The sequence below is a fragment of the Penicillium vulpinum genome (assembly GCF_028829585.1).
Source record: "Penicillium vulpinum strain IBT 29486 chromosome Unknown utg000001l_segment0_segment0, whole genome shotgun sequence".
Classification (NCBI taxonomy): Eukaryota; Fungi; Ascomycota; class Eurotiomycetes; order Eurotiales; family Aspergillaceae; genus Penicillium; species Penicillium vulpinum.
Genome location: NW_026643241.1, coordinates 5502842 through 5526465, shown reverse-complemented (window position 1 = coordinate 5526465; position 23624 = coordinate 5502842). Strand labels below are relative to the sequence as shown.

The window sequence follows — 23624 nt, the reverse complement described above, 5'->3', positions numbered from 1 at the left end:
TATCGATACCAAAAAAAATGTTCAATGAAGAATCACCTCAAATCTTCAACCCCCAGCTTCGTCCCAGCCCAATGGCAGTATTCCACCCAAACCCAGCACACTGTCCAATGCCAGTGATCTTATCCGCAAGCGCCTTCCGGTCCTCAAAGCGGCGCTCCACAAACGCCGCCGTGTCCGCCAGGTCCGGCGTCGGGTCACGGGTCATAACAACCTCCGCACTGGCATAGATAGCTGACACTGCGAGACGGCGCGTGTACCAAGTCGCATCAACAGAGTCATCACCAGAAAGAGTAAGAATATCCGAAGCGAGGGCATGCAGTTCTGTAAGAGAGAGGGGGATATTCGCAAGAAGGGACATTTGAGCAAGAGCCTAGCAGAATATAGATTAGCAGAAATCCTCAACGTCATTATGTTCTCCCTCAAAAAAAGATTGATTCAAAAGAAAAATACTCACATCCTGCCAAACATCCTTAACCTCCGCATTCATCCTCAACCTCTCCAAAAGAAGTCCCCTCACTCTCTCCTCAACACCAAGCTCATGAACATCCTTCCCCTTCTCCGCCGCAATGCGCCGGAATAACTCGCCCCCCTCGACTTCACCGCGTAGCAGACCTCGTCGACTAGCAAGCCAGAACAGGATAAGGTCGAATTCGCCACGCGGGAGCAGCTGTACCGAGACGTCGAGGAAGCCGGCGTCGCGAGCGCCGAGGGTCAGGGCTGTGGCGGAGAAGCCGTGCGTGGGGACGTGGGCTAGCGCAGAGGTGAGGATTGCTGTTTGGGAGTTTGTGTAGGAGTGGTCTGGGAGCCTAGCATGGAGGGCTGAGTGGTAGCTTCGGTGGGGGAGGGGGTGTCGGGGTTGGTTTGTTGGTGTGTGTTGCGTTGTGCGGGTTGGTGTAGATTGGAGGGTTGCTGTGCTGATTGCTCGTGTTTGGTGGATTGATTGGGTCAGAGAAGGGGCAAAGACCCTTTTTGGGAGAGTGCGGGCAAGATAGGCCATGATTTGAGTGTGGTTGAGTGAATCAATGGGGAGAGAGAGAGATGTGATTGTTGGAGATAGATTACAAGGTTGGTCTGTGCGTTTGTAGTATATAAGATCCAGATGGATCTGCACATGTGGTGTGTATTGCAGTATCTATGATATTATGCATGATTTACATCTATTTGTTGCTTTATGAATATATTTTTTAAACAAATTGTATGTCTCTACTTGATTTATATCGAGCTTATAAGTCTACATATGTATGGACAAAAATGTTCGGTTTTTGGTTTATGTACCCTTTGTATGGGATACATATACAAAAGATACAACTTGAAGCTTCTCAACCCTCTCTCGACAACACTATTATATCCAAAGGTATAGGGTGAGGCCATATACTCCTAATATTGGATATATAAGGGTAATGGGTCCAGCCCTGCAAATAAGTATACATACATATAATATACTGGGCGTCATCCTGGTCCGTTTGTTGAGGCAAAGACACACCCTACTAAAACTAGATTGTACTTCGAACACGTACAATATACAATGTATACACCTTTATCATCTTCTAGCCGCTTCTTTTTAGAGGTTATTTGCCAATGTAATGCCCATCCCTAGTTTATTTTGCAGGCATTCTGTCCCTGGTACTTATTGTGAAAGCGTGATGGATCAACCCTCGTGTTGACATGAAAACTAGGCCTCAAGTATTCTTTATGGTTGAAGGTTCCCCCCAAAAAAGAACAGTAGTAAAATGGACCGAGGTAATAATTACAGCCCTCTGTCATAAGAATCGAACAGAAATATGTGGTTTCAACCGCCAGATTTATGGCAATTTTGCCCAGGTGATGATAGTATGTAACTAACTGACTAACTGCTAATGGCAACCCTAGGAAAACAGAGAATTTGAACAGACAACATGATGAATATATGCACCAGTGGAGTTTTATATGGGATTTCGGGTCCACTTTCGCTAGAAAGAACAGCCGAATCTGATGATGTATGCCGCTCTATTCTACGTGGTAACTACGTCGATTACCGCGAAGTCATCTACTGGCCCTTCCTCGCAAGTCGACTGAGTTGCTCCTCCAACCGACGAACTACAGTCATTCAGCCTAAATTCGCTGAGTGCTCACTTCAATGAATCAATGAATCACATGGAAATTCGTGGGATATGATCCAAAAAGTATGTGGAAATCTAATTAGCAAGCTCGCGGCCTAAGCCATGTTTCCCCACGTTTTGCCTCTTGGCTGTGCTGTCGGGGAGTGTCGCTCGAGACGGATCTACACCTCAGATGGCATGACCGAAAGGGGGAGGGAATATTAAAACAAACTGTTCAAGAGGAATATTTCAAGCCCTCGAGTTACTAGAGATATAAATCTCATTCAAATCATTTACCTGTTGAAGCAATTGAGAAGTCAACGACCGGCCTGTGACAGATTCTCATCTATCACCTTTTGTCTTCGTTCCAAGATCCAAACAAATCTACCACTGCAATTGTAATTCCCAGCGGCACATCGGCATCCGCTACCACCCCATTGCCACCATGCACCATGTTGCACACAGAAGGCAGTGGCATCGTGAACGAGGCCGGAGAAGTAGTCATCCTGAGGGCTGCAGCTATCGGCGGTTTTCTCAACATGGAAAACTTTATTACAGGCTACGCAGGTCATGAGCATGAGCATCGAGCGCAAATGGCAGCCGTATTGGGCGAGAAGAAAGCCAAGTTCCTCTTCGACCGGCTGCTGCATCACTTCTTCACCAATGAGGACGCAGCCATGTTTGCAGGACTGGGTCTGAACTGCATCCGTATTCCATTCAACTACCGCCAATTCTTTGATGACATGGATCCCGACACCTTCAAGCCCGAGGGCTTTGCGTGGCTAGATCGGTGCGTTGATATCTGTGCTCGACACAACATCTACGCTATTCTCGAGCTCCACGCTTTACTAGGCGGCCAGAATCAAGACTGGCATTGCGACTCTGGAACTACACGCGCCGCTTTCTGGGACTTCAAGGACCACCAGGACCGCATTATTCGCTTTTGGCAGGTTCTGGCCGGCCGCTACGCCCGCAATCCTGTTGTCGCTGGCCACAATCCACTCAATGAGCCTGCTGACCCAACACTCAACTCTGCCGGTCGTCCTGGTGCGCGCTTGCTAGCCTGGTATGCCCGTGCTGAGAAGGCCATCCGCTCTGTCGACCCGATCATATGCTCTTCCTTGACGGTAATACGTATGCCATGGACTTTAGTGTTTTCGAGAACACCCCACCAGTGCCCAATACCGTTTATGCAATCCATGATTATTCCAAGTTTGGCTTTCCTGGAGAGGAGCAGTACACAGGCACGGATACGCAAAAGATCCGACTACGTGCTAGCTTCGACCGCAAGGTCAAGTTCATGCGTTCGGCCGGTGTGCCTGTATGGAACGGGGAGTTTGGTCCCGTGTACTAAGACTCTAGAAATGACGGCGTCGAGGCCACAAAAGTAAACAATGCAGGGCGCATTGCCCTCCTGGAGCAGCAGCTGTCAATTTACCGGGAAACAGGAGTGAGCTGGTCTATCTGGCTGTACAAGGATATAGGATACCAAGGCATGGCCTACGTTGACCCAAATTCAGCGTATTTGCGGCTGATCTGGCCCTTCCTTGATAAGAAGCAGCGACTGGGTCTGGACTGCTGGACGATTGTTTCTCGTGAAGCTGTGCAGTCGGTCTACCAGCCTTTCCTGGCCTCTATCCGTGATATGGTAGATCCTTGCTTCCGGACCGGTCGCTACCCATACCAGTGGACTCTGGAGCGCCAGTTTGAGCGTGTTATCCGTGAGGCTTTACTGAGTGAGTATGTTGGATGGGAGCTTGCGGAGTTGTTCCGTGATAAAACTGAGGATGAACTGGAGGAACTTGCTGCCTCCTTTGCACTTAAGAACTGTCGCACTCGTGATGATCTAAATGAGACTCTGCGGAGGGATGGTGCGGCTACAATCAAGCTGTCGAAATAGAATAATGGTGCCTGTAAATAGGTATTGAATGTTGTGCATCAATGTTATTGACGAGTTTCATATCTGTAATCCTGTACTCCACTTAGGCCGCTACTTCAAAGGAATTGCATAAGAGCATATGACTGCTAGACCAAAAGATCAAGAGGATAAACATAACGTATATTCGTCATTGCAGCGGGATACATTCCAAGGTTAGGCCCTAACATACGTTAGGGACCACAACATGGTATAACGGGCACCTCGGCAGTTGGTCGGAATTAGGTAACTGTCACAGCCCTCCAGGAGGTAACTAGGAAAAACAGAAAGTCGAGGGCAGAAACGAACGGCGAGGACCAAAAAATGACAATCCGACTGAAACTGCTACAAACGCCCTCTATATTAGAATGAAAAGATACTAGTTGCTAAATGATAAGGACTACACTAACTACAGGTACGAAATAAGACATGGAAGAAAATATCTTTCCATTTTGGAAGCATTTGATCAGCCCAAAAGGGCACTCGAACCCCATTTTGCGAGAACAGAAGCCTCGAAAAAACTGAAATGGGAATAAGGGAATCATTGAATCAAGAAATTGCGAAAACAAAGCCAGACGCCCCCCTGTCGAAGTGACATGGTAAAACAAGGACGAAACCGCTTTACATGATCTGGTCCTGGGTCAGACCGGCGGTTGACTCCTGGCCTTCCATCATTTCTTCAGGGCCGGGACCAGCGTTCATGTACTTCACAAAAGTGATGCCGAGAGGGCGACCACCGTACTGGTAGCCGGAGAACTTGGCTGTGGGAGAAGGATATTAGTATATGAGTACTAAAGCAGTAATCTAGTGGAACTTACCAATTGCGGTTTCAGCAGTGTCGGGGTTATCAAACTGAACGACACCAGTACCACGGGAGCGGCCATTAGGCTCGTACTGGATTTCAGCGCGCTCAACCTTTCCGATGGTGGAGAACAGATCAATCAAGTCCTCATTGCAAGTGGACCAGGGCAACTGAGTCCGAGTTAGCATTCCGTATCGTCAACTATCACACATTTCAAAACTTACGTTGCGAACATAGATGACGGCGCTCTTATCGCCGTTGGAAGTGGCATAATCAGTGAAGGGGTTTGGGGGTCCGGAGGGAACAGGAGGAGCACCACCCTGGTCATATCCACCAGCGAAACCGCCGTGGCCACCAGGGGGAGGGGGCCCGCCGAAGCCGCCACGTCCAGCGAAACCACCGCCGAAGCCTCCGCGACCAGCAAAGCCTCCACGGCCACCCATGGGACCACCGAAGCCGCCACGGCCGCCGAAGCCACCACCAAAGCCACCACGACCCCCGAAGCCGGGGCCACCACCAGCGAAACGATCTTCACGAACTTCAAGTGGACGACCCTGCCAATCATATCCGTTAAACTGCGCAATGGCATTGCGTGCATCATCAGGAGACTCAAAAGCAACGATGCCAGAGCCCTTGGGACGCCCGGTAGGGTCGGTGTGCACATCGGCACGGATGACGGCACCCTGCTGGGCTGTAATGAGGAATATGGGTTAATTCACCATGCGAGGAGACACAAAAAAAAAATAGGAAGCCAAGTCCAAAGGGGGTTTTGGTCTGCACTTACCAGCTGAGCGGAACAGATCTTTCAGGTCTTGCCAGCCAACGTTGAAAGGAAGCTACCAAACGGTCAACAACGCCTGCCAGAACTTAGCGTAATGGGGGTTTAAAAGAGGGGACAAACGTTTGAGACGTAGATCTGACGGCCACCACCACCAGCACCACCACCTGGGTGGCCTCCGAATCCACCACCGAATCCACCTCGGGCACCGGGGCCGAAATCACCGCGTGGGGGACCACCAACGAAACGGGGCTCGGATTCACGGTCCTGGGGATTGAAGTCAGTTCATGTAATCGCAACACCATGGATTCTGTGGAAACATACCTCACGAACGTAAACAAGACGACCCATCAGACTCTGGTTGCTGAGCGTATTCACAGCGTTCTGGGCTTGGTCCCTGGTTGCATATTCCACAATCCTAGTAGGCAAGTCAGCGATAGCGTTCGATTTTAACAAACGCAAGGAAGTACTCACCCGCATCCCTACATTATCAGGACAGCCAATGTCCACCCGTCAACCCTACACGAACCACGAAAATCGGGGGAATAGAAGGAACTAGCCCCTCTACATGTAAGCGCCCACCTTCGACATTCCATTAGGAAGAAGCAAAACATCGGCAAAGAGAACTTCTCCAGCTGTAAACCATGAAATCAAGACTCTGGTTAGCTTCAAACGTCACAACAAATCACCATTCCAAACACGCGACCCTGCTCACCCTGTCTCATAAAATCCTTAAGGTGATGCCACTTGACATCGTACGAAAGATTACCCACATAGACCCGGCGGTCTTGCTGGGACGAATCGCGAACAGTCTGCATCATGTTCTCTTTGGCGACGGTGCGGTCCTCAAATCTAGCCGGGGGATATCCACTGCGTCCACCGAAAGGAGAGGAACCTGCGGGTCCAGCTGCTCCGGAAGCACTCAAAGGAGATCGGGAACGGCGTTCGGGACGGCGGTATTCGTCACGCTCACCGCGGCTGCGAGAGCGACTGCGAGGGGAGTACGAACGGCGAGTACGTCGGGGAGGGCTGCGAGAAGAACGGCGACGGGGCGAGCGAGACCTCTCACGCTGGATGTGGTCAGACATGAACAAAAGTAGATAAGAAGGGCGGTCGCGAAAGCGGTGCAATGTATTGATTTTGATGAAATGAAGATGGGAAGGAGCGAAAGACGTGTTCAGAGGGCAGTTGCTACCGTGGAATAGCGCAACTCCCCGAGGGGGGATCTCCTCGGCGTGGGTCAGGTGACCACCAGCTCTGAGGGGGGTGTTTGTCTCAAATGCAATGGGGATCTCCGGAATAGGAGCTTGGGGCCACTGGTGCACATTGTTTGCGCACACATCGCTATTATTTTTTGGAATCAAACAATGCGATGGTAAAGTGTTTCCCGTTCAGGGCCCCACGGATCTCCAGATCCGGAACGATATCTGATCGAACAGACATGGCGGTTTCCACCCCCCGCACTGACCACACACTTGCGATCATTGATATAGAGCTGAGAGCCATGCGCAACCTTGAGAAGTGGTCTGTAGAATCTTGGCGGGAAATGGGCAAGAGAAAAAGGAAACGGGCTTTCGGTAAAACTTACTTGGTATGGTCGATAGACGTCGGCTGAGCGGATGAGGCTGTTAGCGGAGGATCTCAAGAAACCAAAAGATAGGAAGAAATAGAGAAAAGAGAGGAAGCGGGGGAAGATGAAAGGATCAGGCGTCAAGGTTCAATCTTTGGGGGGGAGACAGGCCACGATGATTGGGTGGCCTGAAATGACCGGGGACCTGAGAATGTACCAGATGAGAGTAACAAACGAGTAATACAAAGATACGAAAAAGAAAAGTGTAATAATCAGGAGGACACGAAGAACATACCCATGATTCCGAGCTCGATGGAGCGTGGAGGTAAGAAGTTGAATGTGGTACAAAGACGAAGGAGGGAGGGAGGAGGATGGGAATAGGAAAAAAGGACAGAAGAGGAGTTGTTTCTTTGGATTCTGGGATCCTATAAGACGATTGGGTGAATATCAGCTTGGAGAGAAGAAAATACAGAATTCTGATATGTACTTGAACAACTCGGGCAAAACCCGTCACCGCCTCGGCATATAGTTGAACACCTTATTGTTTACACAGTTACGGAGTATAAAGGTGGTACTTCGTAGGGATAAAGCAATAAGAAGACAGTTTAGGTATATGTTACCTCTTTCATAGTCCTAAAGAAAACCTAAGCTATGGTCTATGTACTGCTTACTGCACCTACATATGAGGCTATACGTATTTCCTTTCCTGTCTTAACTGCCGCCGCTTTATAAGGGCGCTCACAGCCTCATTAAGTACATAGATTTTAGCCCGGGCTAAGACTCAATGAGCGCTAAATACACACCAGCGGATATACTTTGAAGCGACTACCATCGTGCTCATCGTATGGCCTCGCCTTGCTTTAAGTTTTTAATGGAGGCCCGCTCCTTATTATTGTTTAGTGCGGTTTGTTTTAGTTGTGTGGCTGTTTGGGCTTATCAGAGGCGGAATTTGAATGGGTTCTTTCGTATGTGCACTCGCTCCTCATAATTGGACAATTTTTTTCCCTTTCTATTTGTAGTTTTGATAATCCATCCGTTTGTTAGCTCCTTGAACTGCCCGGACCTTAATGAAAGTGAGCATGTTTTTGATTATTTAACATACGCCTAACTGCGACATTCCGCGATATAGATCTTTCCACAACATACTTCGATCTAGCCCCAAGAGATCAATCGCGTGGCAAAGGCGGTGAGGGCGTGCCCTCATCCTGATACAACCACATGCCACACTGTCTACATACGGATACAGTTTTCAACTATACTCCTAACCCTTCTCACCCATAGCAATAGTCTTGCTCCCAGGAGTATAGCAAGGCTGCTAGTCCGAAGCTTCATCCTCGACTTGCCCTTCTTCACTACTGCTAGGCAAAGAAACTGCTATCGAAAGATCCCCAGTCAAAGTTTCTCTACCACTCCTAATTTCCTAAGTCAATTGGACAAATACACTCGCCCACCTTCCCAATTTCCCTCCGTGCAGGACCTGTCTCCACGCTTCCCGCATATCAGCCCCCAACACAACGAAGTCGACGAAGTCGCGCCTGGGGTTTTGTCATCTACCGGTGTACATGCCAGAGCAATACAGCCTGGGATGAATCTATGCGTCGTTGAGTTGCTAACACCGAGAAGACGATAACAGCGGAGCGGGGCGTTGATTTACTTGAAAATCTAGCCCTAACTATATTCCAGGGCTCGGGGAGTTTCAACAGGGCTACTACGGCAGTGATTCGGGACCATTTTAACCATTGGGCGACGACTACGGCGCTGCAGGAACAGGGCACCGGCCCAGGGCCAGGGCCAGAATCACAACGATATAGGTACTGTATTCAGGTTACGCAGGATGCGTTAGACTCGGTTCTCGAGGGGGAGGGGTTCGTGCGCGTTATACGGGGGGACTGGGAAGTGTATGACCCTTACATTGAAGGAGAGAGGATAGAGGAGGAGCATGAGGCGATTGAGGGGTGTACCTTAGAAGGTGTCGGGTGGATAAAGGTTCCGTTTGACGGTGTGATTGTTATTCCTTGGTCTTACTTGCGGGATAGATGGGGGAGAGAGTATCGGAAAGTCCATACTTGATATCCCTCGGCAGCTGATCGCGGGCCAGATACAGGTTCAAGTACGGGATACCGGCAAAATTCAAATACACAAAATGGAAGTATGGCAGGATCTGAGTATACACCCTGCCAGACTCATTTTCCTCTGTTTGGTGCAAACACTAGAGCTAAAGCATATCGTTTTCCGAGAAAATCAATACACTATAGAGCCTCGCGTATAAATCTGAGACATGTAGGGCCCGAATAGATCTAGTAATAATTGTGAAATGAGCTTTATCGCCCTATCCGAGTCCCTAGACATTGGAATGTCACGTTAGTTTTAATTGATTTTCGGACTTTTGTCAATACAAAGCGAATTCTGTTCAAGCCCGTAATTGAATGATTGAATGAGAAGCTGAACTCGAAAAGTCCAAAAGGCAGATTGGAAAATGGCCGAACAATTCTTGGCGTTCTTTGTATGATGACAAGAACCTTAATACTAATGCTCTCTGCTTCTGCAAACGCCACTTGAGCATGCACAGAGACCTCCTGCTGACTTTGGTGTAATCTTAAAACTCTACTAATCTAACATCTCTCATCTCCCCACGATCTTCTTGACCTTGAGCCCCTATATCATGGAATCTGACGATGCGTTTCTCGATGCGTTTCTTAACGCATGCGCCGCTGGTGACTTGTCAAATACCCAAGAAGCCATTGCCTCCGGACGGCTAACTCTTGAGGATCTCGACGAGGGACTTGCTCTCGCGACGTATGACGCACACCCTGATATTGTGGCAACACTCTTCGACGCCGGCGCTCGTGTGTCGACCTATGCGACTGGCTTCCTCACCGGGGAAGAAGAGCAGGTCCCAGGTATCATACGCCAGTTTCTCGATCATGGCCTTGATCCTAACGCGAGTGTTTCTGGCGGCGAGCCTCTTCTAAGGTATATTGTCCCGCGTAAGTAGCCTAAGATCCTAGACTGATTTCTAGTAACAGCCTTCTAAGGAACCCTGCATCTGCTCGAGAACTACTCTTGCGGGGCGCTGACCCTAACCGTTGCGGCCCGAGAGAGATACCACCCGTCGTCTACGCTATTTCGAGCACTTAGAAGAAGATACATCTCTAATTGATCTTCTTCTTACACATGGGGCCAAGCTAGAATCCAATATGCTCTTTGATACCATAGCTCCACGTGTGACTCAAGGAGAGTTCATGACCAAGTTTCTTTTAGCCAAAGGTCTCGATCCCAACACGACCTCTTCAAGATGGGGCACCCCTCTACACCGTGCTGTCGAAATCTCCAAGCCAAATATTATCAAACTGCTGCTAGACGCAGGCGCAGACCCCACAGCTCGACCAACGAAAACGATATACTATAACAGATCCCCCTTGCAAATGGCCGAGAACTCGCAATCTTCTCGTAGGCAAGCTATGCTTAGTCTCCTTCGGTCTTGACGAGCTTACAGGTCGCTATGTATCAAGCAGCATATGGATGGTGCAAGTTATTGACAACAATATGTTAGTGCTTTGTATAATTTGACTTTCCCAAACCGCCTAGTCTCCTGTATCTATCACGAGTACAAAACAAACTTGCCTTCCTCTGCACAATTCTTCCACTAATCAAAAAAAAAAAAGTAGAGGGAACAATGTTCTATGTCAACCCTAGGGGTGGTGTTTAACTTACCACTAGGTCTCATACAGTCCAGCCAATACCCGCCACTCCACTTGTTTTGTATAGTAAATCGGCTCGCAACGGAAAAAAAAGACTCTATTTTGATATATCAGTGCTCCATTATAGAAAATCCCTTCGACGGCAGTCGTGTGAAACATACACAATCAATCAAACACGTTCATTATCAACAATCCATTATCAACACTCCTCTCGCCATGACTAGCCCACTCGCCATGCCCTAAACCCGATATCTTACTATGGTCTCTAGGGGGTAGCGAGTAGAATACGGCCTTTTGGTTGTCTCGTCAAGTCTAAATAGGTTAACAAAGCAGGATGCGGCATCTTGGCTCCAATAGATGAGCTCGTCCTGTTTTCACGAATATCATGACTCGATTGAAGGCTTCTAAGTCTACGGCAGGAAGAAGCATAGTAGGACAAGCTAGGGCCAGGGGGCAAAAGGAAGCCTATAAGTCAGAGTGGAATGATAGAGACTGAAGACTGTCTTTTTCAGGAGCGGTACTTCACCTAGGGCCTTCTGAGTTTCTGAAGCGACACTATAGTGCTATATAAATCTTATCTAAATAAGTACAGTTGACCAAGTTTGTGAGAAGCTTTTATATCTCACAGCTATTGGTCTATACCAGAAGAACGGGTATCACAGAACAAGCTCGCTTGCGAGGGAGGGGCGATCATTAGTCCAGCTCAATCTAAGTAAGCACACTATCTGCGTCTGGGTAAATAACCAAAAGAGCAAGAGCAAGTAAAGTGGGGTTTAGTGTAATTTGACCTAGGAATCAAGCTAGGATCTGTTTTCTTTCAGATCTCGGTGGATTTTCTGCTTCTAGATTCAGTCAGCTATAGACCCCCTGCAAATTCTCGCCCCCTCCCCTGGTACAAGAGTTAGAATCACTTCTATCTTCCTATTTAGGTATTAACGACGTATAACAGATTTAGAGCTCAGGAATATACAGGAAATGGTCTTGCAACTCTTATCGAATAGGAAGGTATCGACTAGGTTGTCGGTTTTCTTTGCGGCATCAGACAATCTGCATAATATTTAGGTATTTACTCTGGCTGAGGGGCTGAAAAGAGACAGACCTGGAATACTGACCGTTGCTGAACTTATGAGCGGATTTATAAGACCCTGAGGAGAAATGCTTGACACTTGGATATTTTCACAATGTTTCTTTTATATACTTTGACTCTCACCGTTATCAGTCATTCTCGCAAATGGCTACCTGCACTTAAGCTTCTGGGATATCTTTTCATCTCGTCAATCATTTTGGTGGCACGAAAGGTCCGAGAGCTCCTAAGAAGTCCTATGGTTATGGAAGACGCAAGGGGCGTGCCCAGATTTACTCAGTGAGTAAAAAGCGGCAAGAGGTGGGCACTGAAGTGGCAAGGGAAAGGGTACGCAGGTATATCTGCACTTATGACTGGGTGCACAGCGTATTTCCGTTACTGAATTGCCACGGCCTTTATCCTTTCAGAAGACTTGCATCAAGTTCAACTAATGTTCATTTGCATCTTAAAAAAAGTCTCTTAAACTTGAATGGAAACCTCAAAACAGAAAGAAAAGTCCCACCAGGAAACGAAAGAAATGGGTGCTTAGTGCCCAGCACTGGGAATCAAGAATCAATCAGAAAACAAGAAGAAAAAAAAGAAACGAAGAAATCCATTGCGCCACACCCCTGCCGGTAAAACGAACGCCGACGCAGCATGAGTTTTATGCTGTGGGAGAGGAAAGGGACCTGTGTGGAAACAGTCCCAACGAGAGAATCAAAACGCCGTGGACGAAGGGCGAATTGTAGAAAGGGCAAGGGGGGATACATGTACAGGCAAGAGAGAATATTGAAGAAAATATGAAAAATGAAAAGATAAATGTGGAGGTGAAGATAAGAGAGGGTGAGGAACTTATGCTGCCACATTGGTAGGAGGATAACGGCCTGGCATCTTCATGTCCAGGGCAATACTGCTGTCTGTATTGGTGCGCAGCAAATCGAATGGCATCTTGGCTCGGTCTGGCTCGGGACCTTGATCGATAGAACCAACATCAGGGTCAAGGGTGTGGATCTTGGGGATATGGGTCTCCTGCTCATCTACCGAGGTAGGATTGGTATTGTATGTAGTCTCAGTTACGTTGGTGTTGGTAGGCGCTGTAGAGACACTCCCCCGACGATCAAACTGGGCAGGAGCCGAGTGATCGCGACGATCAGCAATACCGACACCCGAGATCGCGGCCAGAGAAGCTTGGTCTCCATCGGACCGGATCTCGCGGTCATCCGAGTTCGGATTTTCCATCTGCTGGCTCTGCCTCTGCTTAGCCACTATCACAGACGGTCCGATCCAGTCACCGTAGTAGCTGTCGTGTTGGGCAACTTTGGGGCGAGACCTTTCCATGGTCCCCTCATTGGATCGGTAGCCTTGGTAGGAATGGTCTCCTTCACGGCTATCTACTTGTCGCAAGCTGTGATCAAAAGCACTGGACCCATCGGGGTAAGATCCAGCAGCTCCTAGTATATCTCTGCCAGCGGAGCTGTCCCCGCTGGAACGTGACAAGGCTGCCTGGTTGTTTCGGTCAATTTGGACGTCGCTGGGAAATGCACCTCCAGCTTGGCGGGAGGATGTTGGTCGGTCCTGAGTCATGACAGCAGAGCCTGCGGAGTATGGAGTGCGATCGGCTTCATCATCCTCCATTACCTCGTTCACTGACCTGCCACTCACGCTGCGAACGTGCTGGCGGACGAAGGCGTTTCGTGCCTCCCCTGTCTTGCTGCTCAAGCCCTCGATATCTTCATACCAGGACATCATGGTCTCGTGAGATTCGGCACGGAAGACCCACGAGTGGCCTCGGTGCATTGCGCCAGTCTGTCGGCCCTTCAGCATGAACTTGTGGGAGCTTGAATCTTGCTGTGAGTGGGAGCCGAGTTTCTGCTCTGGCAGATAAAGCGACATTACGGGTGTCTGCCATGCTACACGATCTGCCGACTTGAATTCGTGGAGATGTGTTGGCGACAAAACATACCTGTAGTTGATTAGACAATGGCTTCAAATCATACGGGGGAAAAGGATACACACCAGCCAGGGGTATAACTCTTGAGATACTTGCTCTTGCGCTCCAACATACCAGCCCTAACTTCGGCAGCTGCTGGATGATCTTTGCCGGGATAGGTGATGCTCTCCACATCTCGGAGAGGAATCCGGGGATCGACGAGCTCATCTGTATCAGACACAAACTGATTCCACTCGTGATCCTGGGGCATGGAGATCGGACCCGCCTGAAGCTTCTCGACGGTGTCAAGAGCTTCATTGGCTTCGCGTCGGAGGATGCTAGCATATGCATTGTATGCTTTCTGGATCTCGCTCACGACAATCCCCTCCAGTTCACGACCAGAGTTCTCCAGGTTCAAGAATGCCTATAAACTCAACGTTAGACAAGAATTTGGTATGGATAAAAGCTATCACTAACCCGGTGTAAGTAGTTCTCCTCCTCAATCTGCTTCTCAACCTGCCTCTCCACGTGAAGGCGCAGGATAAAGGGATCACCTTTGCCCGATGTCGCAGAGGCATCGGTGTCGACAAGTCCAAGAGCCTCGTGCAAGTTTCGTACGGACTTGCGCGTGCCCTCAATTTCCTTCTCGACGGTATTCTTGAAATCGCCCGAAAGACTCTTGATCTCCTTAGTCTTCTTCTGGAGATCGTTGCGGAGGCCAGTCAATTGGCTGATAACCTCGGTCTCCACCTCAACAGCTTTATTGGCCTCGGTATAACCCTGTCGGTGGAAGTTCTGGAGAATCTCGGTTGCATCAGCCAGACCACCAGACGTAAGTAGACCTGGCGGAAGGGACTGGCTATTAACGACACTTGATGCGGACAGGAATAGCTTCGCTCTAGTTTCGTATGATTTCTGCACCTCTTTAAAAAAGAGAATTAAGTCCTTGAGTAGCTTGCGCCAAGCTAAATCCTAGTTAGCGAAATCCACCCCGCATTGACAGGGTAAAACCCACCTCCAAACCGATTTGCCAGCACCTCGGTCGGGTTACCGGTGGTAGGGATCGGAACCGCGAAAGCACTATTCAGATCGTCCGAGCCATCTGTGTGGTATTTTTCGCGATCACCCAGGCTGAGACTCCTTACACTTCCCGCGCGCATGCTTCTCCGGCTCCCATTGCGCCGCAGGCTTCCCTTCTTGCTTAACGAGGTCTTCTTCCGCAAAGTGCTCGCACGGGACGGGGTTGTAGAGCGCACGTGCGACATGGTAGAGACAGACCGTTGCATTCCAGCAGGGCCGTCGAACATCGAGCTGCGGTGACTGGCGGTATCGAAGTCCTCCTTGAATCGGGGGTGTGTAGGGGACCTGCGACGACTCGAGGGCGCCGGAGCCGTAGTGGTATACTGATGTGCCGGCGAAGGAGTTCGGTCGCGATAGAGTAGAACGCGGGCCGTATCCGCGACTCAAAGCCCCCGGATCGTTGGGGTGCGGGATCATGTATGCATCCTGTGAGGGCGTCTGTGGCCGCGCGGCCATCGCCATATCTTGCGGGAATGTGGGGGTTTACGGTTTATGCAGGTTTCGGGTAAAAGAAGCAGATCGAAAATCAATCGAAGGTTGAAAGTAAAAAAATTTGGAAAGAAGAGAAAAGCAAGGATAATAGCCTCGAGGACTTCTAAAGTGGCGTCTGGTTACCTGGCGAACGGAATTGTATGCGGGGGAGGTACAAGCATAAGATTTGCCCCACTCAGTTTGTAAAAAAGAAAAAGGAGAAGATCAGAAAGGGATTGGGCTCCAATATAGGGCAGAGCAGGGGGAATTAAAAGGGAATTTATGATGACGTCTACGAGATGCAAGATGGTGACGAGCAGGAAAATTGGCTTTCGGGATGTCCGGCAGAAAGATGAGGGGGAAAAAGCCCATTTGACTTCTTCTCTATATCTCTTGGTTGACGTACTGGATCGGAATTGCACGCCGTCTGATTTCTTTTGGGTTCACTATATCTAGATATAGATACAATAGTACTCCATAAAAGGGACTATGGTTTATATTGTTGCCTGTTTAAGAGTGGCTGAGTGACTCCGCCCCTGAATAGAAGCTGAACAAGAGAAAAAACTGGAATATAAGATTGTATTATTAGGATCGTCTAGTGAACATGATCCACTCGATCTGTGGCTCATAGAAAATAACAGGGGGGGAAGCGATACTACCCCCCTGATCTAAGTGATGAACAGTGCATGACGTTGGGATCTGGGAGGAAAAACGATCTAAGGCACTAACTCTATCCCTATAAGTTCTCGGCTGATTCGGAATACTACCTTCAGGTTCACTACTCATTCCTAGGAACTCTGTAGGTACGTACCATCTTTCTGGGCTATTTTGCCCATTTTGTTGCGAACCTTTTCCGGCCGAGGTCCAGGAGCTTGTCATCACGTGATCCGGGAATGGGTTCTTATGTACTCCGTATGCCACATGATAACTAAGGCTGCCAGGTGTCCACGGGTGTTCCTACAAATGTACCTAATCTTGTGCTCCGTTTGACTAGACCACCTGGGCACTAACTACCTAGGTAACTACCTAGCCACCTAACTAACTTAGCACTAACTACTAGTGAGCTACTCCTAAGGGATTACAGAATATTCGATTTTTCAATACAAGTGCCATTTATTATGGTATCACCATAGTAAAAAAAACAGCCCCTGAACCACCCCAGCCACAGAGTACAATACCTAAAATAGAAATATAGTAGCATGTACACTAGACAACGGCTTGAAGATTGGCAGCTCGTGCAGCGCTTCCGACTCACAATCCACGACTCCCCCATCTGTTTCATCCGTCTCGACCTCGTCTGACTCCTCATTAACTGTATCATCTGCCCCAAAGTTACACAAGTCTTTCTCGCCCAGAGAAATAAGGGTTGCAGCCGAAATATGCCAGATGATATCTCGTGATCTCAATTTGGAGAGAAGCAAATTGTGGCAGCTGGAATCTCGAGTCGCTGACCTAGATCCATCCATCGCATCTCTTGTTACACCATTTAGCGCCACATGATGGCTCTCTACCTACTAGAAGTCAAAAACAGTCAGTTCAGCAACTTTAGCATGATATTAATTGCCAGCGGGAATTGATCGCCTATCTTCAAACAACTGCCTATCTTCAAACAACTATTCAAGTCCGCGAAAGGGCATTTGAAGACCTGAAATTAGTTTTATCGGAATTTCCAGAGCTTCCGCTCAATAGAGCTGGCTTCGGAAACCAGACATGTTTGAGGATCTTTAGCCGTTGAATATATTTGATTGAAAGAAAACTAGTTAGGGAGAGACCCAAAAAAAATATAGGGAAATCTGTAGGGAATGCAGGAAAAGATAAGAAAAAGTGATGTAAAGCAGTGTGGCCAAACTTTCTAGACGGCATGTATCTGTTTCAATCAATAAAACTCTTCGGCATCACTGTCGATGTCATAGAAATTGACAAAATCACGGTCTTCGTCGTCAGACATGTCATTGTCGGATTCTGGTTCATCGTAGTTATAGCCCGTATCATCCACGCGTTCGACAGCTGCTCTTGGTATTAGCAAACTGCAAGTCAAAGAGGATAGTATTGCTCTCACAGTAATATGGATCATCACCGAAGTAGCCCAAAGGTTCCTGTGGTGTGCCATCTCTCTTGATTGTGTAGGGTGACCCCACAAATGAAACTCGACAGCTTTTGAGTCGTCGATTAGTTTTCGAGTTCCAGAAATTCTGCTAGAAGAAATGACTCACTGGAAAGCGTGTATCGAAGGGTATTTACCACCCCACATCTTTACATCCCTACTGACTCCATCTGTGCAAAGGGCATTGGCCCCGGCCCACCCGTAGCGATGCTGACCCATTGTGTTCACAGCACATATAACGTTTGGAGACGGTACATCGGAAATAACGGGCTGAAGCTTTTTCTTATCTGAAGGTATGTTCATGGTGCCCTTGTCATAGTCCTGATCAGGGTATTGTCCGTCGGGGTTCTGACCTGCGTGAGGATAGGACAAAAACAACTCGAACTTGCGTTTGTGGTAGAAGTTCAGATTCCTGGGGTCATCATAGTCATCCTTTGTCATAGCACCGACATAAGACTTAGGTTGGGGATCAGGGTACGGCACGAGGCGCTGTCGTTTTCCCAGACCACTTTTTGAACCCCATGATGAATGTTGGTTCCATCGCCACCAACTGGGATTCTCTTCAGTGGGTTTGCCAACAGTGTTGAAATATTCCACGTTAGTTCTGATGTTGTTAAGGAGGTCTGCATATTACAAAGCATATGTTAGAATAAAGGGCATAAACTTATCAAGACCTCAGGGGGAGAGTAAGAAGGGACTCACTGTTGCATTGTCCTTGAACATCGTTCTGCCACTTGGGAACACATGTTCGCACCGTTCCTGTGGGAGTATCTGGGGCTAGACCCAGAAAGTCTACACCACCCTCCTCTGAGGAGGCAAAGGGGAACTCATCGCAATTGGTAAATTCCGTCTTATCGGTGCTACCCAATCCGTAAAGGCTCTGGCGGATCTTTTCATTTTCGGGTTCGCAATACTTGGATGGACATGACTTTTTCCTGCGTTGAGCTTGTCTTTGAGACTCCCAAGTCAAGGTTATTCCACTGTTGCCCCGAGCATTGTTGGTCAAGAACTTCTCGATGTTTGAACAAATGCCTTCCATGTCCGCCCTTCCACCGCCATCAGAGAATGTCATGTCGTGAAAGAATGCCACACAATTGTAATAAAATCGTGGTATCTTGCTGGGGCAGTCTGTGGGCTTCTTGGCTCGCTTCTGTATCTCAGCGCTATCTCTGGAGAGCGGCATCAAGCCCCGCTGGCTCAGACTGTTTTCTGAAAGTGTCGAATCACAGACACTTCCTGCGCCAGTTGTACACTTGAAGGATCCCAGATTGAACTGCGTTTCCTTGTCACTCATGGTGCCATCTGCACGCCTCGTCAGTGAGATGTTCCCGTATTGTTGGTATCCATCGGTCTCCGTGTCGTCAAAGTGATAAGCCGCACTCAGACCAGAGCTCAGGCCAAAGATTGCACCTGAAAGTGGCTGCTCCGAGAAGAAAGGACCTTCCAAAGACCGCTTCTCAGACTGGGACGCCGAGAAAGTTTTGGAATAAATCGGGATCACCCTTTGTTTGAAGGGATACCAAATGCCACTCGTCCATTTTCCGTACTTGTAGATCTCGGCTACGCACCCAAATCCAAAGCGGTAGAGGAAGCTCACTGAGTATCCGTAGGACCAGCTATTGTCTCCATTGTTTGTGCCTGCTTTGGCCTGTGCATGGAAGTTCAGGGTCGTGTTGGCAAAAGCTGAAACATGGGCATCAGCGAGCGTGCCTTTCAGAGAACCAATTCCACCACCAATCTTGATACCCATGTTGATCTCAGGCGTAGCATGGATGTTGATATCAACATCCGCACGCACGTTACCAGAGATCTGAGGTGCTAAGCCTGAGTTGTCTACCTGGGAGCTTTGCATGTCCTCCACATCCAAGGTATTGCGAGCTTCGTCATTGTTTGGGAAGTAAAGCTCCACAGGGTTAAACTGGTAGGTCAAACCAACTTGCATATCACCGGAGACTGTCACTCTTCCATCGATCTGACCCCACAGGTCCATTGTAGGACCCACTGCGGCGATACCCTTGATTGCCAACCCAGGATAAGTCAATGTGTCGATGATTTTCTTTCGCTCGCTAGGGTAGTACAACTGAGCGTTGCCGCTAATACCAACTCCAGCGTATACTTGTGGATGCACACCGACGTAGGCATACATATCTGTTACAGTGGGCGGGACAACGGTACCAGAGAAGTAGTAGGAGTATCGCGCGTTCATCTCCATGTTAAAGTCCGCTGTGATATCCAGGCCCGCGGTTATAGTAACTTCCTCGTTGGTGCAACGTAGTCTTCCACTATAGAGGACAAGGGAACGGACCAAGCCCATTGGCAGTAGTCCACCGTCAGTTTTTGTGACCGTGGTCAATTTTTTCACCCATTCGGTGAATACTCCCCACCACCGGCGATGAAGCGTAGCTCTGGGTTGAACTGTGTTATTGGAGCGAACTGTCAATTTTCCCGTCTCATTGCGGGAGGATCGCTTGGTGTCCAGCACCTTTGCTCGATCAACTTTGTTCCTCCATTCCTCGTACGTGAAAGATTCTTCTGTCCCTCGCTTGCGCTTTGTAGCTGGGGAATCTGTCATTTCGTCCCAGTATGGGATCAGATTGGTGTAGTCGACTCGGATGTTGACTTGCTCGTCATCACGTTTAATGGCGTGGAAGTCGTAGTCGAACTTGAGCGCATACACACCTATGTTTCTGTTAGTACAGCGAGAGACAGGGCTTGTTTTATGTTGCAGCCGTACCATTCTGGTTGTCAGTGTCACTTCTCTTTCGGATGATCCATCCAGGCATATGCATAGATGGGCTTTCTACCGGCTCCATAGAGACAACCCTTGCCCACGGACCCTCTCCGACATGGTCAGGAAGGCGAATAATGGTGTCCTCGGCACGATTGTGGAAGATTTGGCGACACTCTTTAGAGTCTGCGGGGTAGTTGCAGTACACGAGAACGGTCTCTTCGGCATGTTCAAACACAGAGTCCAAGCTTGTTTGGTTGGTGGTGACGATGCTTCGCTTTTTGATGTTTGTGGGTGCATCCCGAGTCACGACGGTGTACTGTGAACCAAAGGCATTGTTGATGGACCCAGGGGGGCCGTCAAGCATGACGAAACCGTAGGGATCAGTGCCAGGGTCATCGTCCATATCGCCAGGAGTAGTGTCTTTGTTATTGTTACCAAAATTGTCGCTGAATTGCCAACTGATATCATCGTCGTCAGCATCGTAGTAATGACTCCAAAGATACTTTGGCTCCACGGGCCACTTCTCGCTGTATGTAGACGGTGGCTCACAGCAAAGTGGAAAGTCTGAACTGGCCATTTTTGGAATATGGTAGCCAAAGCATTCGTCCGAGGTATAGCGTGATATGTCGTAGAGCCATGATGGATCTTGCGCAGTTGTCACCTGGAGCTTGTCTTTGGCACATTTTCCTGGCTTGCAGTCATCGATTGACCATGAGCATTTCTCAAATTTATCTGAAAGAAATCTTGTTAGTAACGAGTTGGGTCAATGACTACGGTGACGCAGAGTATCCATCTATGGATAAGCTTACCTTTTTTGGGGCAGCAGAATTCTCGGCGTACCGTGCGCTCCCCGGGTGGTCTGAAAGAGGTTGTTCCACAGGAACCTGGAAAGGAAACAGATGTCAGCGTTCGTAGCTGGAGACCACTGAATAATCATGACTGACCACCATCGTTCTTATCAAATCGTATTGCGATTGATTCTTCGTCATCACCGCAAGAGCTCTTGTCGGGACGGTAATCACAGTCCGACCAATGACACTTGTCCAGGATTTCAGTGTTGTCACAACAGAGCTAGTGGAGGATAACTGTTAGTGCAATTTAAACATATTGATATCAAAGGGAAACCTTACACTGCGAGCGCCAGAAAAGCAGTCCCCTTCTCCCTTGGCGTCCAGGTACATGTCAATATTGAGCTCGAATTGCGATGGGCCGCAACCTCGATCACACCCGAAAGCAGAGCGTTCAGGAGCACCATGCCAGTCACAATTTTGAGGCAATGCCTTGGTCGGGCAACAAATGTATCGCCACCAACCTTCATCGCAGTCCCCATTCATGGTGAAATCGGCGTTCTTTTGCACAGGGGAGTGGGCCATTTCCAATGCTGTGTACCCACCCTTGCATACCTGATCTGCTGTCCGTTCGGTTTTAGAGCCGTCAGTACAAGTCGGAGTTGAATAGCACCGCTCTCCAGTCCATGCAGAAAGGTCAAAAGATAACTGCTCCGCTTCTTCGCTGTCTAAACCCGACTTTGTAAGGGCACCTTCCATGGCCTTCTCGCCGAAGAGACCGGTCATTGCCTGGTGATCTTGTGTATCAAGATCAAGGGACCAAACCATCAGGCCTCTCAGACACCGGGAGAACAGATACTTCTTTTTGGCCTCAAATGATTCCTCGTCATCGAATGATATCCACTGGACGGGATTAGCATTACGTGACAAAATAATGATTTAACAATGCAACATACTTGATTAGAGCCATAAGTCATATACTTCACTGATGACTTTTCATCGTAGAATACGGTAGCTCCGAGTTGGCTTTTCCGGCTCATAACCTCTGAACAGATGTTAGATATTGCTCGAAGCTGAGAATTTCTCTCAGTGGACGACTTACCAGAGTATGACAAGATTCCCGCTTCATTGGTGCATTCACCAGCAAATCCAGCACTATCAAACTTACAAGACGGGGGCTTGTAGCATTTTAAGTCAGACATTGTGAAAGACCTCCCGTAAAAGCCAAATCCCATAACGACCTTTTCGGGACTGATATCAGCTCTCCACAGAAGGTCAAGACCGTCCTCGATCTCAGTCAGGTTCGTGTGTCCTTTCAGATACGGACCTGTCCAGACACTTTTCTGGTCCCATATACCATGGATATCATAAGTCATGACATTGAACCAGTCAATGTACTTTTCAAGGCGTTTCAGATCAAATCCTCTTAGATACCAGTAGCTTGAAGGGAGGGTTACAGTCAGTTGCAAGCCCGAATCTTCCCTCTCAAATGCATCGCGAATATCGGAGCAGAGAAGAACAAAGTTCTGCTTGTCGAGATCTGTACCTCCGCGGTCAGCTGCCACAGGATATTCCCAATCTGTTGTTTTTCTTTAGTATATATCCAATATATCAAAGCCAGCATTTTATATCATACCAATATCTACACCATTCAGGCTATAACGTCGGATGTACCTGATCAAAGATGCAATGAACCTTTCTCGATTAGGCCGGGTTGATACCATGTCAGAGAATCGGTTTTGAGTAGGCGGATCGTTGAAAACCCAACCACCTGTTTATGTTAATCCAACGATATTCATTCTCATATTCGCAGCATAGACGCACCGATTGCAATGCTGACCCTTAGACCCGGGTGCTTCTTTTTTAGTCGGGATGTTCGTGCTACAATAGGTCCATTCTCATCTGTTATCTCGAAATCTTCACTGATTCCCGCAAATGCCAAGTTGATGTGGGTCAAAGCACCAGCTGCAATGTTCTCCGGCAAAGAAGTATCGCAGTCTCGTTCGGCTCCTGACATACTGTAGTAGCCAACTCGAACGTCCAAAGACATAGCGTCGGTACTCTCAGAGCATTGAGGTCGGCTTTAGTTGGGGCTCACGATTAGTGGTAGTCTTCAAAATTAACATCATGGAGGGGAAAAGAAGCCAGACGTACTCAACGGCAGGACAGCCTCCTTTATTCTGGCAGTCATCATTGCAGAACTCGTCTGTGGTTCCACAGTAACCAAATTCACTATGTATCTATTAGCTTCGGACAAATCCACAGGGTTCTAGTAGTATAAGCCTACCTGCAGCAAACATCCAACGGACACGCAAAGTTATCTTTAGCGGCATACTTGCCACATTCCGCAGTAGCGTTGCATGATCCCTGGCACCTTCAATCAATTGTCAGGTTGTAACTTTAATGTCAGATCAATGTAAATAATACCCATCACCGCAAAAGTCAGGCCCGAAACCGCAATTTCCTGCACGAATGTTAAAGATATAATAGTTGAAACAGCCTTAGATTCGACTCACCTTCTTTGCTGCAACAACCACCCCTGGTGCATGGTTCTACGGCACTACACGTGGTGCCATCCTGGGCATAAGTAAAGAAAGACTGTGAAATGCATAT

At 48.4% G+C, this 23624-nt stretch overlaps 6 protein-coding genes across 6 annotated transcripts; 2 read left to right on the top strand and 4 right to left on the bottom strand.

The window, feature by feature from the left end:
• Positions 1–37: 37 nt before the first annotated feature.
• N7479_001978 (uncharacterized protein) lies at positions 38–997 on the bottom strand (the record flags this gene model as incomplete). The annotated part of the gene is made up of 2 exons (XM_057249675.1): positions 38–370; positions 455–997. The coding sequence occupies 2 exons, from the start codon at positions 995–997 to the stop codon at positions 38–40; spliced, it is 876 nt and encodes a 291-aa protein (XP_057114107.1).
• Positions 998–2530: 1533 nt separating this feature from the next.
• N7479_001977 (glycoside hydrolase family 5 protein) lies at positions 2531–3978 on the top strand (the record flags this gene model as incomplete). Its single annotated transcript, XM_057249674.1, is given in 3 exon segments — positions 2531–3212; positions 3254–3425; positions 3441–3978. The coding sequence occupies 3 exon segments, from the start codon at positions 2531–2533 to the stop codon at positions 3976–3978; spliced, it is 1392 nt and encodes a 463-aa protein (XP_057114106.1).
• Positions 3979–4614: 636 nt separating this feature from the next.
• On the bottom strand, positions 4615–6661 carry N7479_001976 (uncharacterized protein; the record flags this gene model as incomplete). The annotated part of the gene is made up of 9 exons (XM_057249673.1): positions 4615–4754; positions 4812–4965; positions 5020–5486; positions 5580–5631; positions 5697–5840; positions 5898–5991; positions 6048–6055; positions 6156–6208; positions 6289–6661. The coding sequence occupies 9 exons, from the start codon at positions 6659–6661 to the stop codon at positions 4615–4617; spliced, it is 1485 nt and encodes a 494-aa protein (XP_057114105.1).
• Positions 6662–9805: 3144 nt separating this feature from the next.
• Positions 9806–10628, top strand: N7479_001975 (ankyrin repeat domain-containing protein; the record flags this gene model as incomplete). Its single annotated transcript, XM_057249672.1, has 2 exons — positions 9806–10130; positions 10282–10628. The coding sequence occupies 2 exons, from the start codon at positions 9806–9808 to the stop codon at positions 10626–10628; spliced, it is 672 nt and encodes a 223-aa protein (XP_057114104.1).
• Positions 10629–12759: 2131 nt separating this feature from the next.
• On the bottom strand, positions 12760–15379 carry N7479_001974 (SLM1 family PH domain-containing protein; the record flags this gene model as incomplete). The annotated part of the gene is made up of 5 exons (XM_057249671.1): positions 12760–13870; positions 13924–14261; positions 14315–14802; positions 14853–14939; positions 14983–15379. 5 exons carry the CDS (start codon positions 15377–15379, stop codon positions 12760–12762), a joined length of 2421 nt encoding a protein of 806 aa, XP_057114103.1.
• Positions 15380–17264: 1885 nt separating this feature from the next.
• Positions 17265–23559, bottom strand: N7479_001973 (uncharacterized protein; the record flags this gene model as incomplete). The annotated part of the gene is made up of 15 exons (XM_057249670.1): positions 17265–17395; positions 17448–17542; positions 17602–18115; positions 18195–20171; positions 20227–20955; positions 21033–21107; positions 21168–21294; positions 21354–21914; positions 21968–22056; positions 22114–22590; positions 22648–22782; positions 22836–23092; positions 23166–23243; positions 23299–23385; positions 23528–23559. The coding sequence occupies 15 exons, from the start codon at positions 23557–23559 to the stop codon at positions 17265–17267; spliced, it is 5364 nt and encodes a 1787-aa protein (XP_057114102.1).
• Between the last annotated feature and the right edge of the window lie 65 nt (positions 23560–23624).